This window comes from Prinia subflava, chromosome 1, assembly GCF_021018805.1.
Source record: "Prinia subflava isolate CZ2003 ecotype Zambia chromosome 1, Cam_Psub_1.2, whole genome shotgun sequence".
In the NCBI taxonomy this organism is placed as follows: Eukaryota; Metazoa; Chordata; class Aves; order Passeriformes; family Cisticolidae; genus Prinia; species Prinia subflava.
Genome location: NC_086247.1, coordinates 89,281,615 through 89,307,083, shown reverse-complemented (window position 1 = coordinate 89,307,083; position 25,469 = coordinate 89,281,615). Strand labels below are relative to the sequence as shown.

At 41.6% G+C, this 25,469-nt stretch overlaps 1 protein-coding gene across 1 annotated transcript in view; it reads right to left on the bottom strand.

Moving 5' to 3' along the window:
* PHACTR1 (phosphatase and actin regulator 1) overlaps positions 1-25,469 on the bottom strand; it is a 306,506-nt gene that overhangs the window by 40,695 nt on the left and 240,342 nt on the right. The window contains exons 9-11 of the mRNA XM_063402625.1: positions 23,031-23,361; positions 15,402-15,610; positions 13,753-13,909 (exon numbers count right to left, since the gene is read on the bottom strand). Of these exons, the coding sequence (XP_063258695.1) occupies positions 13,753-13,909; positions 15,402-15,610; positions 23,031-23,361 (697 nt within the window). The remainder of the gene's footprint in view (positions 1-13,752; positions 13,910-15,401; positions 15,611-23,030; positions 23,362-25,469) is intronic.

Genomic DNA, 25,469 nt, shown 5'->3' with positions numbered 1-25,469 from the left:
TTGGACTTTGGGGATTTTAATGTGGGAATCTGTAGTAATGTAGAATTTCTGTTAGTAGATGTGGGGAACAATTGTATGTTATCCTTTTGCCTCTTGCTTTGCTTGCTTTTAGTAGCACAGATTTTTTTCCTAGTTAGCCAAACCTATAACTAATGTAGATGATTAATAAGGCTGTTAAGAAAGTCTACATGTGTAAACAAGGAGGGGGAGATGTCGGAGTCCATGTTTTCATGGATCCTCCACAGAGAGTGAAAAGTACAGAGATAGAATTAAAGCCTTTAGAAAAATTAGAATATATAAAAGCTTTAAATGCATAAAGTAGAAATCTAACCCTTAGCTTTAAGCTTTACATGCCCTAAGTCCTAGTTCAGTGTAGAAGGACACAGCTTCAGGCCTAGTGATAGAGTAAAGACATAACAAAAATAGGGTAGACTGCTGTTTGTAACTCGTATAGACTTTATGCAGAGAAGATAGAGTTTTTCATATATGATAGAATAGAGGTTTTTTACAATAACAAGATAGAACTTGAGGCTAGCAAGATAGTGTTTTGCGTTAATAGATATGTTAAGTGCGTAGGTTCTGATACTGTTTTTCGTAGCTTTACAAACTTTAGAATTGTACCTAGATTGGTTAGTGTGTAGATAAAAAATATGAATATGCATTTTGCAATTGGGGATAAAAAGCCTCAGGGTTGGAGGTAGAGGCATCGATTGATTGATCAATTCGATCCATCGATCCAACCTCCACTCTCTGCAACCTGAGGAACGATCCTTGACAGGAGCCAAGACGGGATTTTAAGGTATTATACATCGCGGTCCCCGCACTAAGGGACCTGGGCCCCGGGGTCCCCCCTTTTCCCCTGCAGCACTTGCTACCGGTGCGCCGGTTGGGACAGTCGGGGACTCTGTGTGGGGAGGGATCCCGGGGCCCCACTGCCCTCGCGATCCCGCGGACGGGAACCCTGTGCGGCTCGGACCCTCCATCTGCCCTCGCGATCCCGCGGACGGGAACCCTGCGCGGCTCGGACCCTCCATCTGCCCTCGCGATCCCGCGGACGGGAACCCTGTGCGGCTCGGACCCTCCATCTGCCCTCGCGATCCCGCGGACGGGAACCCTGCGCGGCTCGGACCCTCCATCTGCCCTCGCGGTCCCCCGGACGGGAACCCTGTTTGGCTCGGGCCCCCATTGCCCTCGGGAACCCTGCGTGGCTCGGGCCCCCACTGCCCTCGTGATCCCCCGGACGGGAGCTCTGTGCGGTTCGGGATTTCCCGTTGCGTTCGCGTCCCTGTGGCCGAGGGCTCTGTGTGGGTTTGGAATTTCGGGGTCCCTTTTGTTACTACGATCCCTGTGGCTGAGATGCCTGTCTGAAATTTGTGATCGATTCCTCTCTGTTAATGTGATCCCAGCGATTGAAAATGCAGACAGTAATAAGAGGTTGCTTTACCCTGAGGCTGATTTACCTAGAGGCTGTAATGTCAGATATGTGCTTTACTTATAGTCTTACTAGTTCTGCTTGTTAGGAATTCTGTGCTTTGTTTGCTGTTTCATTAGAACTCTGTGTGTTAAGATTTCTATGCTTTAGTTATTGTCTTGTTCAGACTTTCTTTGCCTAGGTTTGTAACTGGTTGTAGAATAAGGCCGCTCTTAGAACTCTCTGCCTTCAGATATGTGCTTTTGTATAAATAAATTACTCTATTTAGAAATCAAGATGTGGTAAGAAGCCCATTTCTCCAGCTTGTTAAGGTCCCTCTGGATGGCAGCGCTATCCTGCAGTGCATCACCCACGCCTCCCGGTTTGGTGTCACCAGCAAGTTCACTGAGGACACACTCTGCCCCTCGTCCAGATCATTAATGAAGGTTGCTAAAGAGGACTGGACCCAGTACTGACCCCTTGGGGTATACTGCTGGTTACTGGAGTCCAACTAGACTCGTACCACTGAACACCAGCCTCTGGACTGGTGGATAGAAAATGAATGACTGGGCCTATTCTTGGACACCTGTGGAATTTTATGGGAGACAGTGTCGAAAGCCTTACTGAAATCTACACAGACATTATCTACTACTCCCTGGTTGTCCACCAGGTCAGTAATTTCACAAGTTCATCACATTAATCAAGCATGACTTGCCCTTGTGAATCCATGTTGACTACTGAAGACTTTTTTTTGTCCTTTACATGCCTGAATATGGTTTCTAGGATTAGCTGCTCCATCACCTTCCCAGTGATAAATGTGAGGTCAACTGGCCTATAATTCCTGGACTCCTCATTGAATATAGGAGTGACATTTGCTTTCCTTCTTGTCTTTGAGCACTTCTCCCAGTTGACATGATCAATTGAAGAAATATTAAAGAAAATGAGGATGGCACTGAATCTTTAGTAATGCTGGTCAAGTTCATCCTTTCATTTATATTTTTATGCTGAACAGTGAGGCAGCACTGCTCTCTGGAAGATTTTAACACATGCCCTAATTGTTAAAACATGACATGTCTCATGACAAGTGCACAGAACTGAGAGAAAGGCAAGGTACAGTGATGGGCAGGGGGGAGAATCAAATCTGAGGCAGTCAAATGTGCAACCATCAGGAAGGATGCTGAGACAAGTAAGCTGTCATGACTGGTATTCCTCCACTGATGCTTTGCATTTCCCCATCACTGTTTTGATCTCTGCTCCAAAATCCTTCAGACTGAGGCCAAGTGCTGCACGAGGCAAATATACCTCGAACCAAGGAGGGGTGACGGGGGCTACTAGCATTACTGAAATACAATGAGAAATGAGAGAGAATAAAGACTCTGAAGAGAAGAATTACTCAAGACAAAGGGAAATAAAAGTGACTCCCAAAATGTGTTATATATGATGGTTTTCAGAGGTAAGAATCATATCTGTCCACCTCTGAGCCTTTTTTAATCTGTCATGTCACATTAGAAAACATGATGGAGCCCTTTACTGGCATTAAACAGTGCAGTGCAAAATATTGGCAGCTCTTTTAACTGCAGTAGAGTATTAGATTGTCTTTGCTAGTCTAGTCTGAAGAGGAAGATGAAATGGATGGTGGAATATCACATGGCTTTATGATGCTTGCAATTGCCCAGGTCTCTTCTATCCTATCTTTTACGTCTGCTCAAACAAGGGAAGGGTGAATGGTTCTGGCACAACCTGAGGGTGAAGGACACCAGGCATTTACACTCAGATGTTAACCAGGAAAAGGCAGAGTCTTGTTAAGAGTTAACAGTCTTTCCTGTTAACCAGGAAAAAGGGAATGTTCTCTCTTTGAAACATCAGCCACTTCTTCCCCTGAAAGTAGCAGAGGGAGGTTTTGGGATCAGTTGGAGAATTTCATGACGGGGAGATGTAAAGGCACCAAACTCTTGTCAGAGAAGTTGCTCCCCACTTCAGGACTGATGTGTAGCTCCAAACAGACCACTTCCTGTCAGACGGGCTGCCTCCCCTCTTTCTTTTATAGCTAAACCTTGGATATTAAAGCTTCCCTGGGGTAGCGAAGTCCTTGTATAGGGGCACAGGGTGCTCTGGGAAAGCCAGAATTGGAACACAGTTTGGGTAATCCAACCTCCCAGTGCAGCCAGAGGCTGAAGGAGCTTGTTTCCCATGCTGCTTGCAGGTTTAACTGGAGGTAGACCAGCTGACGAGGCTATGAAAATACCTCAATGGCAGATGACCAGAGACCTTTCTTTGTACCTTCTGTGAGGGGCTCCCAAGGAGGGAGTTTCCTCACACTATACATATAGCAGCCTTTCAGTACCTTCAGGGGGCCCACAAGAGAGATAGAGAGGGACTTTTCACATGGGCATTGTCACAGGACATTGGGGAATGCCTTTAAACTGACAGAGGGAGGGTTTAGATAAGGTCTTAGGAAGAAATTCTTTCCTGTGGGGATGGTGAGACACTGAAAAAAGTTCTCCAGAAAAGTGGTGGATGCCCCATCCCTGGAAGTGTTCAAGGTCAAGTTGGATGGGGCTTTGAGCAGCCTGGTCTAGTGGGAGATGTCTCTGCCTATGGCAGGGAAGTTAAAAATCATATGATCTTTAAGGTCCCTTCCAACCCAAACCATTCTCTGATGACATGAATCAGTGACCTCCCTGCATGCTCCCCTAACGGGTCTGGGTGCACCCAAGCTGCCATCTGCCACCCCACCAGGTAACTGATGTCCCTGTGTGTGCAGAAGAGGCAGGAACCATGCCTGTTCCCCACTGAAAAAGCAGTGCCTCTGCAGCCCGTGATGTTTGAGATCAGTCCCTGCTTGCAAGGCTTCAAAATCAAAGCCAGCCGATTAAAGGGAAGCAGGAAGGCCATTTCTGTCTTGATTACTGCAATAAAAGAAATTGTGAAGACTTTTCCAGCATGCTGAAAAACTTCGATATTCTGCAGGATAAATAGCCTAGCCTGACATTATAGATGCTTGCTCATTGAGCAAATACAATATATTGAATGCTTATTTTATTAATTATTCATTAACCAGTAGTGTTGCTGCCTCCTGAATTCAGGGATGTCAGTGAAGAACCAGGTTACTGAATTAATCTTGGTGCTAATGTGCTTTCCCTGTAGTTTGCTGGTTTGTTATTTATTATCAGAAAGTTAAGTAATAAATATTACAGGCTTCACACTTAGAGATACATTGATGTGGTCTGCCACACATGAGAACACTTCCTCTTCACTAAAGTTATTAACACAAATGGTAATTTCACACAGTCAGGTCTGAGGCTAAAGACTTAGTTTAATTCTCACATACAGTCTGTGCAGTGCTTGTGAATCCCAGTGCACTGAAACAGGAGCATAATTCTTATCCAAACCTGCACCTAAAAGACTGGCTGTAACTTTTCTACACATATGCAAAAAACCACCCCATTCTTATCTAAGTGATCCTTTTGTTAACACTATGCCTTAGAGAAAACATGCAAAATTCTAACGTTACATAATTGTACCAGGTGTAATTGTAAGGATTTTTGCTTTCTTGATACATTTGTCCAAAAGATATTTAGTCCTACACAAAACAAACACAACCACTGAATTTTATGTGCTCCTCTTCACAAAGTCACCTCTGTTCACACACATACAATAGCCTGCATGTGAAACTCCAGAGTTTCTGGATATCAATGGATGGCCATGCACACAAATCAGACTCACTCCACTAGCAGTCTTTCTTGTACTTACAGTAACAGCCACGGGGAACATATATGATCACATGCAGAAACACAGCTTTTAAATCCTGACTCTGATCAGCTTTTAGATACATTTGACTGTTTTACAAGGATTGCCTCTGTTAAATCTCCTGCACATGTGTTGCTAAATGGGCCATAATACACTGAAGTGGAGGGGAAATGCAAACTGTAACTTCTGAGAGAGGTTAAATATTTTGCTCAAAGAGCAATTTCTCCATTTTACAATCAGCAGACTATAAAGAGAAATTTATTCCTGCCAGTCTGCTTCTTTCATCTTGTACTCCCACCTGATTTGATTCCTTTACAGAAATTACAAGGTCATCCAAGCGAAGCAACTGTTGTGCTTGTGATTAACTACTTATAATCAGGAGGTACAAAATATGAAGATTTATGGTTAGATTTTTTTAGAGCTGGAAATCTATGAGCTAGTTCTTAACAGAGCCCTAAATTTGTCAGTATTAACCAACAAAAGAAAAAGACAAACAAATAAACCACCTTTGTTTTTAAAGCCAGAACATAACATTTTGAAGCAGCTACTTTCTTGTTTCACCTGTTTTTATTAAAGCCATTCTTTTAGTCAAAAGAGAGTACTGCACAGACTCCATGTGGCCTCTTGTTTACTGGAGAAATAAGACTACTTCTATTATCGAAATATGTTATTCTGTTACTGCCACAGGCTTTATTTATATCACCATGAATTATTTTGCCCAGCAGAGAAATGTGGCTTCCTCTTATATAAAAGCTGACACTAGTTTGACAACTAAAAGCAAAACTGCAATCAATTCGGGACAGAAAATGAACGATACCACACCCCACTGAAACTGCAAAGGAAATTAAGGTAGATTTAATATATTTTTCTCAGCCGTGTTGACAGCCTGAATTAGACCTCAAATACAGCCTGTGTCAGGGGGCTGAAGAGTGTGGAAAGCACGAAGGGGAAACTGTAACCCCATTAATGCCTTTTGCCTCAACTTCTGCAGAGAAAGGATTCGAGAAACAGATGTTGCAACGACAGGGCAGTGTGACTTGCAATGCTTCCATGAAAGCAGGAACAGTAACAGACCCCAGGAATAACAAATTCCTTTCTGGGCTGGTGACATTTCTGATTGAAATGAACTTTGGACATGATAAAAACACTTTCAATTTCATCAGTGGTCACACAGGTGCCTGTGGGGAGACCTTGCCCTCAAATGCCACTCCCTGCTGCATACCATTAAAATCATCCCTCTCCTCAGAAAAACGTTTCTCCTCCTTTATAGTAGCATAAATAAAATGTCTCTGTACATTTGGAGCTCCATCGTCTAACGTGGAGAGACACATCTGCCCAAGGACAGACTATATCTGCTCTGCAAGTCTTTGCTTCCATAAATAACAAAACATCTGCTGGCCCTAGCTGAGCAAAATTGATGGGGGCAGGGTTTCATCCCAACCCAAGGTGGAGCTGCAAAGGTTAAGGACACTGTTCATCCCCCAAACAGGGAGTGTGTAGAGGTAATGTGCTTTGTGGTGACACTGTCACGTCCCCTTTCCCTTGATTGCTCCACTGACCTTTTGCCACAGCAAATTACTCAGACAAAGCAAACTCATGCTGTTAGCAATGAAATGCAAAACAACCATCAAAACAACAGTAATAGCATCATGATGTTAGATATGCCTTTTTCTGTGATGAATGATGATATTAGCCATGGAAATTCCTCATACAAAGAGGTAAGTGCAAACCGTGCTCAGAAATGAGGATCCCTGTCCTACTGAGAGACAGTTAGATGTCTAAAGAGATCTTGATATTGGGGCGGTTTTTTGAAAGCAAACAAATGTTGCTGTCCATGAGTTTGTCAACTAAAGGAATGTTCCAAAGTTCATAGGCATGTATGTCTTTTTGAGATCCCAACACACCTTAAACAAACAAACAAACAAACACACACGCACACACAAATATGTGTGTGCATCTTTTTCAGTGGCTTGCCTGAGGTTGGAAAGCTGGTGGAAGATGCAGCCTTCTCAGAGTATTTTAACTAATTAAAAAGCCACCTTTCCTTTCAGCACAGCAGAGCTCACCAGGACACTGATCACAGAAAAGAGGGCTCACAAGGGCCTTGAACGCCCATCTCCCATCCGCACCCATGCACAGAACCCAGACCAGTTCTGCTCAGAGTATTTATTCCCAGTGCTTGAGCCCAGACTCGTAATGGTAGCTCAGTTTCAGCCCATAACCCATAAATAATCAGCTGCTTTTCCTGCCTTCCTCCTGATGCTAGGTGCAATTTTGATAGCTCCCTTGGGGCTTCTGCATACTGAATAGCTTCCTCGTGAAGCTAAACTAAAAGGGAAAAAGTGCTGTTCTCCCTGGGTACCATTGCAGCTAAAATTTGGGCTCAGCCCTCTGCAGAGTTTTTCTCTGTCACCCCCATTCATGTATCTAGTGCTGTCGCATCGTCCCCTCTAATCCAGGATTTAGATGAGCTTGTTTACCACAATCCCATTTTCCGTGTGATTTATCCCCAGTACCCTGCATTTGAAGAAGCAGGCTACACTCACATCCGCGCGTGCGTGCTGCTGGCAGGGATGAGCTCTTGCTTTAGGCACTTGCTTTTCTCTCATTAGTGGAAGCTAACAATAAGTGTGAGAATTGCAGACGTCAAACGTAATTAGGAAGAAATGATTTCACGTAACCCAGCAAAATGAGGCCTTTGAATAGAGCCTAATCCTGCTGTCTGCCCATTCTTTAAATCCCTAAATGACTCGGAGATAGGGAGGGCACAAAAACACCCTCCATAGCACTGGATGGGGAGAAGCCACAGGAGATTCAGCCGTGCTCAATGGGGGCCATCACTCTGCCATCCTGTGGTGGAATAAACCCTCCCCTAGTGGGACTGCAATACTGCTTAAAGAATGAACCATTTCAAAAAGCTGAATCTCTTCACAGCCTAAATATTAGTAAATAAAAATGATTGCTTCGAACTATTCAGTCCCCTCAGACCTCTGAAGGAACTATGGTGCGTTTCAATGAGCCTTGCAGACTGACCCTTCCTCAGTACTGGTAATATTTGTCACCTTCATGGTGATGCTGACAGTCCAATCCTTTTCCCAAGGAAGAAGATTTTGTCCAATTTTTGTGCTTTTCTTTCTTCTTCTTTCTAGTATCTAATATGAATGAGTTCAAAAACCTTGCAGCAGCCTCATGACATTTAAAAAAATCAATCACAATTTTTTATACTTGTGGGAATTCACCAACTTCATTCCAGCACAGGATTTCTGTTTCTAAGCAGCATTTTTCAGCACAGCTAAGGAAGATGTGGTATTGATGGGGAATGTGTAGATTATCTTTCTCAGCAAGGTAGTAGGTGACCACCATCTGTCAAACCTGCCATTCCATAGTTTTATGACTTCTTGTGCTGTGTTTCTCAGTCACAGACATCGTGGTACTATTTCCAAACCATCAATGGGACTATAAAAACACATCCAGCAGGTGTGCATGTCCAAATCTCAGGTGTACTTATTTACAGCCATATGCACACAGACAGCATCTCTGTGATCTATTGCCTCATGATCCTTGCAATATACTATTTATATTGCTTGAGATCATGATTTTCCACTTGCTGGTGTAAGGACAGTACCCCGTAAGGTATTGTAGTGAATAAATCTAGAGCTGTACAAAAAAAAATGCAGAGCACTACTGCATGTCTGGCAGAAAAATTTGCCTTTAATTCACCACTTTAAAGCCAGCAGAACATACACAGTGACACACACAGGATTCAGTCGAGCAATCGGAAGAGTATCTCTCAAAGTCAGGAAAGAGGCAATAGGTAGTTTGTTACTTTCTTCTTTATTTGTTTCTCATTTTACTGGTTAGCTAATGTGCAGAAGGCTGCTCCCCCACCTCATCTCTCTTTGCTTTCACACTGGGCAGATAAATATGACCCCTACAACTAACAGCTTTTGGCAGCAGCACAGCACAAACTCTTATTGGATTGCAAGATCTTACTGGGGTGCCTGTGGCACCTTCCAGTGAAGGGTAGCAGTCCCTTGGCAAGCACTACTGCCAGTGGACAGACTTTATGTATCTCCTCTGCCTCCAGACCTGCAGACAGTGGGTTGGAGTCTGCTGATGAGACAGACATTATGCTGACCAGTTAAAAGACTGTGAATATCAAGAAGTTCCCTTAACATTGATTAATAACAACATGATGATAGCACACTGGATTGCCAGACTTTTTGTGTTATTAGATCATCCAATTCCAGCAGGTAGGAGAAGCCAGGATGGAAACAATCAGGGAAAACAAATAGATACACTGTGTTCTTGAAAAGCAGTAGACTAAAATCTTAGCTTTAATACTCCTGTCTGTAATTGCTAATGAGCATCTTCACCAGAGTTGGTGGGTTAGGAGACTGAAAAAATACTTGAATGCTTTAGAAAGCCTCACTTGCAGGATGTGTGGCAGACCAGTCGGTCTAAAGATGCACATTGTCTCAGACTGTGGGGGAGACTTTGTGAAAGATAAAGAAACCAGGTCTTCCCATTCCAAGAGAATGCAAAGTCTTGTGTTTCTGTAAAGGGCTCTTGTGTTTACTAAATATGGTGATTGAGAAAGTCTGTGTGGTCTCTTATGACCACCATTATGATTCCGTGGTGAAAGAGAAGTGCAAGGACTGGCATTGAAGCACCTGTCCCAGCACCAGGGGACATTCCTGAGCTCTGCTGACCATCACCCATCAGTGCTGGCCCTCCTTTTCAGCAGGGCTTCTTGACAAGCCTTTATCATTGCCCCAGGAAAACCTCCAAGCTCACTGTCACAGCCTGGATATGGCCCATTCCTCTCACCCTGACAGCCACTGAAAGCTAAATCCAAGTCTTCCTGGCTGTTTCTCTAACTGGAATAACAGGAAACCTGTGCTTCCCAGCAGGTCCAACACAGCCACTGAGACAGGCAGAAGGGAGATATCTGTCTTTTCCCTCTCTCTCCCTGTTAACTTTCACAGTGCTGTTTTTTCTCTCCTGTGTTCTTCCTTCTATCTTACAGTCACACTTCTTGAGCAGCTGTGAAGCTGTGCAGGCACCAGAGGGATAAAATGGAGGAGGAGTTCGAGACAAGCTGAACACGCAAAAAAAAAACCAACCCACAAAACAAAACCCAAACAAAACTCTATACCCAGTTAAAGATTTACTTAGTCCAGAAGGTTTGCATTTCAGAGTAGAAGATAATGGAGTTGTAAAGGTTTTTAGCAGCCAAGAACATGGCCTCCAGCATCCATTTCCTATCCCCATGCCACATGTGGTTTTGAGCTGAAAGGTCTACATCGTAGTTAGCTATTTTTGCTCTCTGCTTCATAGGAGATGTCACATTTTGGAGTAGTCCATTCTGGTTTGGTTGGAGGAGGAGGTCTTCTAATTAATTACTGTAATCAATTGCCATATTTGCTATGTAAGGACTCCTTACAGAAATGATTTATGGTGCAGTGGCCTATTCACATGGCTGGAATTCACATTATGTGGAATCTCCTGCCTTTGCTAGGACATATTTTGTCACCTTGGGCAAGAAGCTCCATTTTTGCTTGGGTCTGCATGTGCTGAGCCATGATACAGGACACAGACCAAGGAAGCATGATATTCATGTGAAGTGCTTCTATGACAGGCACAAAGAATTTGCCTCGTGGCTGAGCAAACACTGAGGTGTGTAGCGGGCCAGGTCCTGCTATAAGATACAGACCCTGCAGCCTCACCCTTACAACTGGCCTGGTGTAAGTCAAGGCACTATTCTCCCAGCATGGGAAACCGTGAACTCTGCTCTGGAATCTCTCTTCCAGTTGGCTGATATAGCACTAAAGTCATAACAATTTTCTGGGAATAACAGGAGGTTCATATGTTCCAAGCTACATTTAAACAGGATCTGAACAGACCTTTCTGAGCCAAATTGATTCCCGGTGCAACTCTAATAAGGCTGGAGGAACTGCACCTGGGATGATTTTGGTCCCACACAATATGTCAATGGCCAATCTCAATATGCCTGGATAGAGGCATCTTTGAAAAAGATATTCTCTTTATAGTACTAAATTCTGATCTGCCAAATGTGGCAGCCAATGAGCTCTTCCAAACTAAATACTGTGAGGATTATGCATAAATACTGAAGTATCCTAATCAGCCTCTTGGTGAAAATTAATTGATCCATTACAGACAATAACTATATGCTGAAGTTTTCATTCTGCATTTTTTACTTCTGTAAGTAGCATATGTGATTGGATTGGCTGGATATTTTAAACCCTAGGAGACCATTGGTGGAGCAGTACAAATCCCTCTGAAATCCAAAATTGCCAGCTGCAATTATAGTCTGCATCTAGCATCTTCTCTAAGGACTATAAATGCTTCACTACTTTAATTTTGCTTGGCATTTGCATCACTGTGTGACAATTACCAAGCAACAGCAAAGGATGGATTCAGTAATAAAGCCTGGACAACAGGAAAATACTGTCAAAATTGAAATATTCTCTCTATTTTAATCTAATATTCATCAGTTTGTGCACACGGATACAGCACATTTAGACATAAGGCACTGCTAAGATAACCACCTTTCCTTTTTGCTGCTGAAATGCCTGTGGCTTTTTATGTATTATATATGAGCAAAATTTGTTTTCCCTCATATTTCATGATTGTTTTCAACTACTCAAAAGGATGAGATACTAAGTTGCAAATACTAGTAATTAAAAGGTCAGACTGGCAACTATACCTTTCCATTTAAGACTTGTGAAATTCTACCATTTTCAGTGATGTTACACTGACACAATGCAGGAATGAAACAGCAGTTTCATTTAGCTCAGCTACTTTTTGAACTCATATATACACAGTTTTAATTATTTGAACTATTTGTGATTGTCCCTAAGACCTAGCTATGTTAGAAGACAAGATCAGGCATTATAGCTCAAACTATTAAACTCCGATTAGCAGAGATACAATTGGGGAAATAAAAACCAACATTTTGAGAATATGGGGCTTAGACAGGAAGGGTTTTGTGTATTACCAAAAATAGTTTCCCTTGTTAAAAAGGCATATGCTGAAAATATATTGTTTAGTGAGGAAAAAAACAGATTTTGGAGAAATGAAAAATAAAATACTTAAAATGAAAAAGACCTGGTGCACAGTGAGCTGTGCAGAATCAATGTTTGTAAATGACACTATTTTCCTTCATCAGCCATAGCTGGAAAACTTCAGAAAAACTTAAGTAATTAATTTAGGCAAATGGGCAACACAGAGGAAATGCTCTTCCTTGCAATGTCATTGCAAGGTCAAGCAGTGAGATATGCTAAGAGACAAAAATTTAAATTCTTCAAATGCTTCAACAGGGTTCAAATTTAATCATATAAGCACTGAGGCCTTGCTATACTGTGCTGTTCTTTGGGACCCACAGCTCCATTGTCACTGCAGTCTAACAAGGCTGGAATAAAGCTGAATAAAGACTAGAACTGAAAAATCACAGCACCAGCAACAGTGCAGCACCATCTTACATATTTTGGGCATGTTTGCTGAAGCCCCTGAACAAGAATACTGAAGAATTAGACAGATTTTGGCTGAGCATGATGCTGCACAAAAACTTTCAAAGACAGGTTGGAAAGTTTTGGTTAGTTTATTCTAAAGAGACAACAAACAAGGCCATGAAAGGAAAGTAAATAAAATGCTGAAAGTGGTATTTACCAGAAGCTCCTATTCTTCCTATCCCCACAACACAGTAGCAGTGTCTCCCACTTATCCACCCACCTCAAAAATAAAAAATCTTCTTGTGGTTTTCTCACTGGAGAGCAACTAACTTCATTCACCAGCTCTGCATACCACCAAGTTGATAACAGAAGAGGATTAAATTGATTACAGAAATCATGCCATGCACATAGAAGGTTCTATAGAAGTTCATAGACAGTTCTATCTGACCTCAGTTCACTAATTCTTGTCAGATATCCTCCACATTTAATGGCCACCCCTTTGTAACTCATGCAATACAGAAAACCAGAACAGTTGGTGAGTAACACTGTTATGAAGCAGAAAGTGTCTCTGTCAGAAAGCAGAAAGGAAATCTGTCCAACCTGACTCAATGAAGGCAAGTACTGCAAGAAGCAGAAAGTGTCTAGACAGAGGAAATCTGTCCAATCTGACTCAATGAAGGCAAGTACTGCAGGACTTAACCTATTTTGCACCAGGAAAAGTCTCAGCTACTCACAGGAGATGCAAACAGAAGAGAAAGCCATACCTCTGACCTTTGGCCAAATGAATAGCTTATAAAATGGCACCTGCAGCTACAGTCCTAAAAGTTATCAAAGCTGAACATTTTCCAATGATGTGCCAAAAAGAACCAAATTCACATAGCTCATGCTGATACTTAACCAAAGTTCCCATACCATATGCCAGGAAAATGAAATGGGGAGTTATATGGGAAGCTTTATTAGACCAGTAATAACATACAGAACCATTTTTTCCTCTCCATGGCTTTTCCTCTTGAACATTGCAACCAAACAGATCTCAAATGTTTAAAGACCAAGGGAAAAACTACATCCCACCACATATTTCCAAAAGCAAGAGTAAAAAAACATCTTGTCTCTTACCTTGTTAGCTTTGTCCCAATCTGCTGCCTAAGTTCGAGCCTCTCTTCATCAGTCTGCATGGGGAGGATGTTCTTTTCCTCCAGCTCTCGCTTGGAAGGCCTGTTGCTTAGTTTGATTGCTAAAGAGTCCTTCCTGCAGAGTTTCCTTGCCAGGGGGCCTGTGGGAGAGAGGAGAGGCTCTGCCAAAGGAGGTGTCATCCTTTCATTACAGCATGCAGCTGGCAAAAAAGTACTAGCCAGGGGAGGATATGAGGCTCTCCTTTACACTGGTATGGCTTATGGGAAAAGGAGTGTCATTAACTTCATGTGCTCAATTAACCTCAATTTGTATCATAATAAGGAAAAGCTGAAATTGGTAGGTATACAGGAAATAGAAATTAATATATTTCTCCATAGAGGGGCATGGAGAAGAAGGGCTTGTTTCAGAATTGCTAGGACCATCTGTAGCTTTCTCTAGCACAGTATTTCCACATAATGGAATGAAAAACTCAACCTCAGAATCTGGGCAGGCAGCAGAGCTACAGCATGTGAAAAGAGAGGGGTATCTGACTGTCTCTTGCAATGTAGTATCAAGACACCCAAGCCAGAACTGGAAGGAATCAAAAGTCAATCAGAAGCAGCACAAATCTTTATGCACATTAAGTGACTGCTTCCTGGGCAGTGACAGTGGCAACGACACCAAAAACCAGTGGCCTTTTATGGCTCAAAATTGTTTTCTTAGGCTTGTGTCCAAAGCAGTTTGAGCAAGAGACATAGAGAGACACAAACACATGAGAGGTTTTGGCCTTTGTTAGGAGAGTATGAGATAGTGAAGTTCTGTTCTTCAGTGTTAAGAGCAAACACTGCTTAATTTCACTTGCAGGGTAAGGTGGGGTTCTGAGGAGATGAAATATACCTGGTTTAGAATCTTCTTTCTGTGAGCTTTAAAAGGTATGTTGTTTGATTGTACTGCTTCCAGTTTTCAGAACAAAAGGAAGCCAAGGGCCTGGAACTTCAACATCAAGGATTACAAGCAGTTGTCATACATAAAATACTGTGTCTTGTCTTCATGGGACAGTCCTATGATACCACACTGAGGCAGGAATTGGGTTTCCTTACGGAGGTCAGGAAGGCCAGAGGTCCTTTCCCAGTCTGTAATTATGACATGCCTATTGATTAACCTCTTCTTATCTGAGCCCAGTCTGCTGATTGTGACCCCTTTCAAGGCATGTGCACATTTATGATTCCAAAATGATTTAACATTGACTATATATAAAAGCTCCAGTTCTCTATGTATGGCACTTATTTCATCCTCCTGAAGTAACTATTGAGATGATCTTGACTTAAGCCAGAGGCAGGGCTTCTCTTCACCACGGGGATTTGGGAAAGTGAATCCAAAAGCCAATTTGTAATTGAACCAATATAAGCTGAAACCTGTAATTTGATTTTAGTCTGAGTGCTACCGAGACAGGCATTCATGTATATTAGTGAAATCACTATAAATTCATACTGCTGGTTATTTTGAATTAGCATCTCCATGTAGTCAAGCCCTCAGAGATGCAAAAGCCACAGCCAAGAAAGAAAATACACAGGCCTTGTGTTTCCTTTGTGTATTGCAATTTCAAAGTAAAAATTAAATAAGTGAGAAAGGAAAAATGGAATGAGTCTTACTTGTAAAGAGTGAGTTATCCTCATCTTCATCTTCCTCTTCTTCCTCTTCCTGCCTTGGATAGAGGCAGGAAGAATCTTCATAGTCAGTTTCATGAGGCACATTTTCTTTATTGTCATCGCATTCGATCACAACAGTTGGCACTTGTCTCATGTCTGGAAGGCCCCCAGGTCCTGTTTTTGTAACACTGTCACTTGTGTGTAAACCAGAGCTGTTGGGAAAGAAAAGCAAATAGACAAACTAAAGGAAACAGCTCAGTGAAAGGCAGAGTTGCTTTTCTCACTGTATATAGGAAAGTAGTGGTCTTTCATTCCTTTTTGAGAAGAAATGAGAACAGAAAGATTTTCAAGATGAGCAAGACATCTAATGGGTTTAAACTGAGTACTTATTAGATTTAGGGTACAACACTTACTAGGGAGAGGTAGGACAGCATGCAGGCAGAAATACAGCCAGCCAGGATGAAGCACTGAAGATCTGTGGCAAATACTTAGTGAGCAGCTAGTCAGAGTGGTAAGCACCAGTTGCTCAGTGGTAAGCAGGCCTTCAGCCTTCATTTTGCTGGTGTGCAGGCAGCAAGGAGGAAATGTCTCACCTGAGTGCAAAAGGAGGAGTAAGACTGGGAGGAAGGAAGGATAGACTGTAGGGGATAATTGTAGGAAGGAAGAGGGCAAACTAGTGGCTTGCACTAGTGATGAGTGACTTGAGGGGATGGCAAGCACACAACTCTGCCATGCAGGGGAGTGAGCATGTGAAACTGGGCTTGGAGAAGATACTTTGGGAGCAGGTGAGAGGAACCAGGGAAGTAGCTAAAACCTGGGAGGTTTGTTTGCTAATGGCACAGCTATATACTAGGGAGTGGCCCTGATGATATATATCCCTTGGCCTGCCCCAGCTCTTTATCCAGCCATGTGCTGAAGAGCAATGACAACTGGCACTAACATCATATTTCTTTTCTCACAGGTGTGATTGATTATTTTCTGCATCTTATGAGATTAAGACCTGTGGCGAGGACTGTTACTATCTAGCCCTGTCTATGTGTTGAATTCAAAGTCCTTTACCAAATAACATATCAAGTAGGGAAATGGGAACAGGAGGAGGTGAAGATCAAAGTCAAACAAAAAGTGAAAGGAAAAGGAACAGAACCATGTTTCCCAACCAATCTTTATTTAAATACCTCATGTTGCTTTCCCAGTATGAAATCAGAATGAGAGACTGGCAGGCAAAAATGGTGGCAGCTCAGGATTATTTGTGAGACAGGAGAAAGTGCCCTCTCTCTGAAGTCCTGGCTGATGCAACAGCTCTATGAAAAATGGGCAACATTTGCCTGTTGGACACCTGCTTTATGTCAAACTCCCATTTTACTTTCCAGAAGAACATAGGTGTGAAAGCAGATGTGCTGGCCAAGTTGACCTTGAGGTACACAAACCTGGATCTGACAAGTACTGAGTACCCTCAACTCCCTTGAATATTTTAGCCTGAATACCAGAGGTGTTCTGCATCTTGAATAAAATGTATTCTTCTCTTTAAAAGGTTTTCTACAGAAACCTTCTGAATCTACTATCTTCAACTTGAAACATTTTGCTTTCTTCTAACCCAAAAGTTAGAACGGACTCTGAAATGGCTGCCTGATAACATTTCAGAGAGTCTTTTAAAAATGTCATTCTAGGAATATAATGCTACTTCAAATATGCTTAGGGATTAAAGAGAAGAAAAGGCTTCAGATCCTGTGAACAAACCATACCATGCTGGTAGCATCATCTTCAGCTTCAAAGAAATAATTTTGTTAATTCCAAAATGTATTATTGCAGACTAGCCAACGAGATGCAGAGCCTTACTAGATGTCTTGAAGAGAGAAACCAAATTTTCTTTGTGATAGCCCATGTTTTGTATCACAAAGTAAGAGAGATTCATGAAGAACTGTCTTGCAAATTTTTGTATTGGACTTCAATGAGTTTGACACAAAAAACTTTATCCCAGATGCAGCTTTAGAATTCATCAGCTGAATTCTCATAATGACACATCAACACACTACAATCTTTAAAAACTTTGAACTAGCTTTTAATTTACTGAAATGCTTTCAGAATTTTTTATATTATGAACTTCATTAGATATGTTTTCTCTGTAAGCTAATTTTTGAGTAAGTCTTTTAAAGAGGAAAGGGAGGAAATTCAGAAGTCTGGAATCAAATTTCTGAGAAAAACTGTAATATTGTGAAATTCTGTTAACATTGCTAAAAAAACACCCCAAACCTTCCAACTGCATGCATGCAACCACTGAATCATTTAGTTATTTTTAAAACAATACATACACAGACAGAAAGTACAAATATATCCTGTGAAGAATGGATGTATCTTATGGACGCATGCTTATGGGTGTGTCCATAGGGTAGCAGATATCAAAGTGATCCATCAATTTAGGTTATCGAGCAGATATAGGATGGCAACAAGATTGACAAGTTACCACAGAGGATTTTTATCTGAACTAGTGATAAAGAAATAGGCAGCTTCTCATCTCATTGTAAGTTTTCTGAATCATCCACTTTCTAGATAATGCTACTTTCTATTTTAAGGCCGTCATTTTTTCCTAGTGTTTTGTGTTGTTCTTGATTAAAATCAGCCCCTTCCACAGCAATTTGACTAAGTCAGCTGTCTAAGCAAAGTGCTTATGAAATACATGCAGTACTGCAGTATACTTAAAAAAGACAAATCAAGGTCACTGAATATGTCCATTGTATCTAAATGATTCTGGGTCATTAGCAAAACTCCCACATGGTCAGGTGCTCTACACCACAAAATTTTTTAGCATTATTACCAAAAAGCACACTATTGTTTCAAAAAGCCCATTTTAAACCAGTTTTGTGTTTTGCAACAAAAGTAGAGAAAAAAGCTACAGTTAAGCAAGTACTTGTTTCAAGATCTTAATGCATGGATCTGAATTCATGGCTCCCTAGCATAAGACTTGCTGCCTCATCTTTACTTAATCAAAACAGCAAAACACACCACTATAGCTTACAATGTTTCTAGTGAGAAAACACTTTAATGAAAAATCACCATTTAAGCATATGAGTGATTCATGGTACAGACAAAATAAAAAAAAGAAAAAAGTTAAATACGTCCTGTAAAATCTAGTGGGAAAAACCTACACGCTTTTTGTTTGTCATGCCAGGCCCTTTCATTTTGGAATAAAGGATTACATTTTTATCAAAATGTTTTCAGATCCACAGTACACTTTTCTGTACTTACCAGTTACAACAAAAAATCTGAAAAAAACTTCAAACTACTGTATATATGTTTCTACTTCAAGAATGTGTGAGAAACAGAGAGAGAAGGCAGAGCTATAAATATTAAGTGCTTCTATCCTCAGGCAATGCTAAAGTTTATACAAGACGCAATTCTCTTGACAAGTTTTATGGAAGATAAATGTTTTCTGACTCAAATATGTTTCATAAGATTTACAAGACACTGGCGGTAATGTCCAATGCATTTCATTTCATAAATCTACAGTCTGAAGCTGAGCTGGGTGTCCCAGAGGAACTGGTCTCACACACAGTGTTTTTGGACACAGTGATTTCTCACTGCTCTGCCACAGAGGCAATTCCAGCCTGGAGTGAGATATTGCCACTTAACAGCTCTTTAGTACGTACGTTGAACAAACTGAGGTCTGGACTCATGTGCGCCCGCTCCTGTACATGAACTCGCAGAGTAAATGAAATTAATTGTCACCTTTCCAGATAGGCTGAGAATTATACAGGCAAGGCAGAAAATCAGGCTATTTCAGACCAAGAAACTGCCTAACTAAGTCAAAATTAAAGACACATTTTGGTGTCACAAGAGAGTTTCCAAAGCTTCCTTAGCCACTGTGATGTACAGCCTTGGGGCATGGTCTTTCTGCTCAAATTTATTTCAGTCAGGAGGATGAAATCTGCATATTTTGGTGGCAGGGCTTACCAGATCTTCATCAACTTCTAGAATGCATTCTGAAATGATAAAAAATGGTCTCCAAATCTGGAGTTTTACTTATGCTTGACATAAGGGGAAATTGGGCTGACGGGGAAAGTCACTTGCAGTAGGACACAAATCAGCAACAGAAGTTGCAGAAAAAAGGTTACATGGAAATTACACATTTCTCTGTTTCAACTTAATCTACCATAAAAATGGTAATTTATCAGAGAAAATAGAGGCAAACTGGCAAATGACATGTCATAATAGGCATACTATGAAAAGGGGCACATTGCCCTTCTGAGAATAGGTTATGAATAGACATTATGAGTACCAGAAAATGTTTGCAATCAAAAGCATTAAGTGCACAAATGAACTTAATGTTCTATAATGTCTGTAATAAAGTTGAATAAAAAAATCCAGGAATTAACTGCCATTTTAAGTCATAAGAACAACTGGGACTTGAATAGCTATTACATGCCTTTTAATGTACCTTAAGACATTAACTGATTAATATGCGCTAGATCTAGGTGAGGCAGTTACATGCAATCACTCCTGCAGAGGGGAAAATAGAGATAGAGAGACTCAGTAACTTTCTCAAGGTCAGAGACAGAAAAATCTGGCTTCCAGGTCTGTACAGAGGGAAAGCTCATTTTTCTCTGGCAAGCCTGTGGCTCATTGGCAAAGCACTGATTTCAACTATCAGTCTTCAGATGTTGTTAGATCTTATCTGTGTAAGCAAAAAATCCAGATTACTAGAGGAGGGGAAGGTTTTAGCCTTTCATTTCTTGTTCATGTCCACACTCAGAGACCTGGTGAACCAGGAGAGTTGTGAAGTCTAAGAGAAGTTTACTGGATAAAATGTGGCTTTGATATAAACTGAATTAGCAAATGTCATTGGAGTGTAAATGACCTTGAGGAGCTTCCACTGCAGCAGGACCAAAGAAACTAGATACAAGGAAGAAAAGGAAAAAATCCAGAAGGAAAAGAAAAAATTTAGAGCTGAAACCTGATCTGTACTTGTCTATATGATTATCTCTTATTAAAATCAAAACACTATTCTAAATAATCCCCCAAATTACCAGACTTGGCAGCATTATTTCTGCAGCACCATGGCAATTATACTGTAAACGTGTAGGATACTTTTGAGATAATGTCTGAGATGAGAAGGAAAAACCCCTTAGTATTCACCAGAAGGTGTCTCAGAGACTTATCAGGCTCTCTCATCTCAGGATTATTGACCCAACAGTAGTGGCCCAGTACTTTGTTAACTTGAAAGGAACAGCAAAGTGTAGGATGTCACTCCATATCCTATGCATCCTACAGATGTGAGCACACTACCAAATTCCAGACAGAGGAAGGAGATCTAGGATCTCTGCAGTTTTAACAAGCCCTCAAGAGTTTTGGGCTGAAGTGTGCAAATACTGCAGTATAATTTCTCTGGGGTTTAATGCAGGTTTTTACAATAAGGGAAAGTGAGTAAAAAACAGTAGAAAACAGTGGCATTCGGTGCAAGCAATTGTCTCCCAAGTTAAATAAATATATTTTAAAAATCTGCACAAATCTTCAGGCAAACTTGGCAAATTTATCTACATCACAATGTGGCTTGAAAAAAGAAAATGAAGAATTTAACAGAATTTAATCAGCTCCACAGAACTGCAAATGGTTTGAAATGCTTTTACCTCTATATACTACAAAAATAACAGTTGCTGCTGCAGAGGAAATGATCATGACCTATTTTCTCCCTTGTGAATGCAAAAGTTATTGATTTGCTTTTTTTATTTGTTTTGACAAGGAGCACAACAAAGTACTCAATACATTAATCCATGATTTAACTAACAGTTAATCAACATAAAAAAGGCTATGAAAAATCTGACTGCAATATAATGAACTAGGATTCGCAGTCATTTTAAATGTGAAATATCAGTGCCACAACCTTTTCTTATTTTCTTCTTAATAAATGCAATTGCTTCACACTGGGACATGAATGCTTGCTTATTCAGTTTTTAACTGAAGAGCTTCAGCTTCAAATTAGTAGTTAAACCCAAACAACATCACCTTCTTTAAATGAGTTAAACGTATTTGTAGACATTAACATGATGGATGACTAGAAAATGGAGCATTCATTGCTGTGGGGCAACAGATGCCACAATGAAGTCATACTCTGAGAGATGTCACTGGGCTCCGGGTAACAAAGGGCCTTCTGCACACACTGAGAGCCAGACATTAAGACGTCCGACCTAAGCTGGGGATGACGTGGGCAGTGCAGCCCCAAAGGAGCTTTGGGACACAACAGCTACGCTCTGTGCCTGGTGCATTGCACTTTGGGGTGGTGCAGAGGTAATCACTGGGTATGGCAGAGGGGGACAATGTGGATGCTCTTCCTATTCTACCTCTACAGCTCTTTCACTGATGGGAATAAGAATCTCCTTCATAGTCCTAGTAGTTTTTCCCCAGCTGAGAATTCCCCAGCTGAGAATGCTGTAGAAAAATTAGAAAAGAAACATTAGACAAGAAACAAAACTTGTCAAACAAGCCTGGAAAGGCTCTTCCTCTGCCTCTGTTTCTCCATGATGTAATCACAGATATGGCACTATCCTGGTACTAAAATAAGCTGGCAGTGTGAGACAGCCTCTGTCACTTTTTCAGGCAGTAAGGAGAAACTGCCATCAATAATCCATTTGTTTCCAGCTATGGAATATAATGAAGGTAGCGTTATCAGACAGAAATACCGGGGTAAATCATTAGGCATTTTGTCTTTTAGACCAAATTTTTTGCCTTCCTGTATAACAGGATGATCTGATGCTCCTAGAATAAGCTGGCTACAAAGCTGTCCCTGGTACTAAATAAAACATGTAATTTTTCAGACTATCTTCCCTGTTCTGGGACTTCCTCAGTCTTCCTCTGCAAGGTGAAATAAATTTTCCAAAGCTTGCTGATGTTGCAGTCTATGAGGGCAGCTTGCATCTATACAACATGCTTCACTTACTCAGACTACTTGGAGAAACACTCAGAGATACTCCTAAGTGACAATAACAAAAACCAGCCCCAAGGTGGGTAAGGCATTTCTGATCAAATGTGCTAGCTCTTGCCCGATGCAAATGGCTAAGGCAGTAGCTGCTGTGGAAGGAGTTAAATACTTATTTTAAGATCAAACATATAATTTAATTTAAATTAATTTAAGTAATTTAAATACTGTATTAAAACCCTTCTAAGTGACTTGTAGGAAGTCCACAGAGATTGTTTCGAGCTAATTGGTAATACTAATCAGATGCCCTGCTGGAGTGGCACATTGGATTCTAATTGTTCTTTTATGAATCTTTCTCTCCTTGCATTTAGCAATCCTCCACACAACTGGAGCTCTGCAGTTATGCCTCAGCAGTACATATTGCAAGCCAGGCATCTCCTATTAAAATCTTCTCCATTGGCTGTATAATCTACTTCCTTGAACGGGACAATGTAGTTCAGGAAATTAGGACTTTATTTCCTTTCTGCCAAAAACTTGTAAAACAAGCCTGGAAAGGCTCTTCCTCTGCCTCTGTTTCTCCAGAAATGACTCTGCCTGAAGTCATTAGACCCCAGAGGAGACACCTCATTCAAGTCCTGTGAACGCAACTCAAGTGATGATATCGATGCTGAGGTTAGCAGGAAACAGTGCACTCCAGCATGGAATTTTAAAAGCTGATCCATTACCTTTCTAGCCTGTGCATGGTCATGGCTAGCGTTTTGTTCAGTTCCTCAATCATCCGGCACCCTGAAGGGTGAATGGGCAACGTGCTGGACCCAGAAGGAAGGTGCTGGCTGTGGCTGCCGTACTGGAGCTGGTGCTGGTGAGCTGCTAACTGGGATGGCAGGACAGTGTGATGCTGCTGGGTCAAAGGCTGCTGGGAGCTCTTCTGCGTGGAATAGGATGAGAGAGAGAGGTCTGGCCCCCCTAAAGGCATGCAAATCATGACTTTCTTTGGAGGTAGTGGAGGTGACAGTTTAACTGGCATACAAGGCAGTTTCACAGGAGCGCCAGGATCTAAAAGAAAGAAAGAGAGCACTGGTGTTAATTTTCATGTCAGTGAGATGGAGATGAGAGTATCTGGGTGAGCAGGTACTGGGGTTGCTACTCAACACAGGAGTGTGCACACCTTCCCTGTTGTGACAGACAACTCCTACTGTGTGCTCAGCATGGTCTCCAGAAAAAACACTGTTGTTTTGCAGCACTCCTGAGTCCCACAAAAAACATCCCAGGGCTGTGCACGCCCCTTAATAAACACATTAAGCAATACTTAACAAGGCTTGTGGCGCACTTTAAAGCCCTAATCCTCCAAAATAGCCCTTTGAGTCGGACGCAACTTCTTCCGCTCAACAGGAGTAAATACGGGGAGAGCAATTCAGTGTCTGAAGTTACAGGATGACTCACCACCATCACTGCCAGAGCAAAAGCTCAGGGATTCCTGATCCATCTCAGCCACTGCAGTGCAATTACTACAAGTCACACTTCTTACAGCCTTGTAATGTACAAAACATCTGGTGTAAAAAACTACATTATAGGGCAAAAGAGAAAAGAAATAAGGTTTGAATACTAAACAGGACAGGTTTGGAAAAATGGAAGGTACATGAGCAGAAGAGTTAAAGGGCACTAAATTGTTAGGACTAATGTGTTCTTTTACAGAACTGGAAGGCATTTTTATGTGGACTCAAGCACTGAATTTTGCCTTTTTAACTCCAGTTAAAATATTCACTGAAATCCATAGTTGATCAGACAAGCAAAGATTTCCCTGACTTCAATGAGAAACCAGTGAGAGGTCCACAAGCAAACCTCTCTTCCAGGACTGAACTGTAGAATGGAGATTTTTGGAGTTGCACTGTGAAATATTTTCAGAAGGGAAAAGAAGTAGCACGAAGGCTAGTAGTTGCCAAGATGGATGGGGGAAATGGTCACAGCACATGTTAAGAGTGAAAGAGAGAGAATACACATACACTGTGAGCAACAGCTCTGAGTTTGTCTCTAGGAGAAAGGCTGGGCCCTTTCCAGCCTGGAATACTGCACATATTTGTCTCTGCAATGTAGCTCTGTGCTCTGTGAAGCTTGCATGACCTTTGGTTCCTTGCTGCCTCTGTCCACTCCTCTTGCTACAACACGGTAAGGGAATTGCAGGGCCAGAATCTTCTTTTGACCTGAAGAAGCTTGGGAGTAAGATGCTGCTCTCCAAAGGTCATTACTATTCTGAGTGCTTTTAGATTTCTATAGTCTTTTTCCAGATGATTCTTTTTAGTTTAAACTATCCTTCCCCTCATTCCCTTCATTCTTTCCTTCTTCCTGGCCGGTTCTGGGTATTGCCTGTTCTTCTATCTGTATCTAATAGCCAGGGTACACAAGGTTGATATCAGGACTAGCAAGCAGAAACGCGTCTTGAAAATTATTACGGATTGTAACGTGAAAAAAGACATGAGCCAAATCCAGATATGTCTCTTTACTTATTTTAGTGCTAGTCACATCTTTCACAGCATCCACTTCATATTAGTGGTTTTGCTATGCTAGAAACAACACATTGACAGTGTCTTTCCCCTCTCCAGAGTGTTTAGAGGCTAACACAGAGGGGTCCAAGGGCGTGCAAAGATGAAATACCATGTGCTGGTTTTGGCTGGGATAGAGTTAATTTTCTTCATGGTGTTTGGTATGGGGCTGTTCTGGATTTGTGCTGAAAAACATTTGGGTTGCTAATATAGAGATAGTTTTGCTATTGCTGAGCAGGGCTTGCACAGAGCCAAGGCCTTTTCTGCTTTTTGAACTGCAACACTGTTGAGGAAACCTGGGATGCACAGGAAGCTGGGAGGACACACAGCCAGGACAGGTGATCCCAAGTGACCAAAGGGATATTCCAGACCACATGGCATCATGATCAGTATATAAAGTGAAGGTAAGAAGGAGGAAGGGGGGATGTTTGGAGTGATGGCATTTGTCTTCCCCAGTAGCCATTAAATGTACCCTCCTGGAGATGGCTGAACACCTGCCTGCTCATGGGAGGCAGTGAACAAATTCCTTGTTTCGCTTTGCTTGTGTGCATGGCTTTTGCTTTCCGTATTGAACTGTCTTTATTGCAACTCATTTGTTCTCTCAATTTTTACCCTTCTGATTCT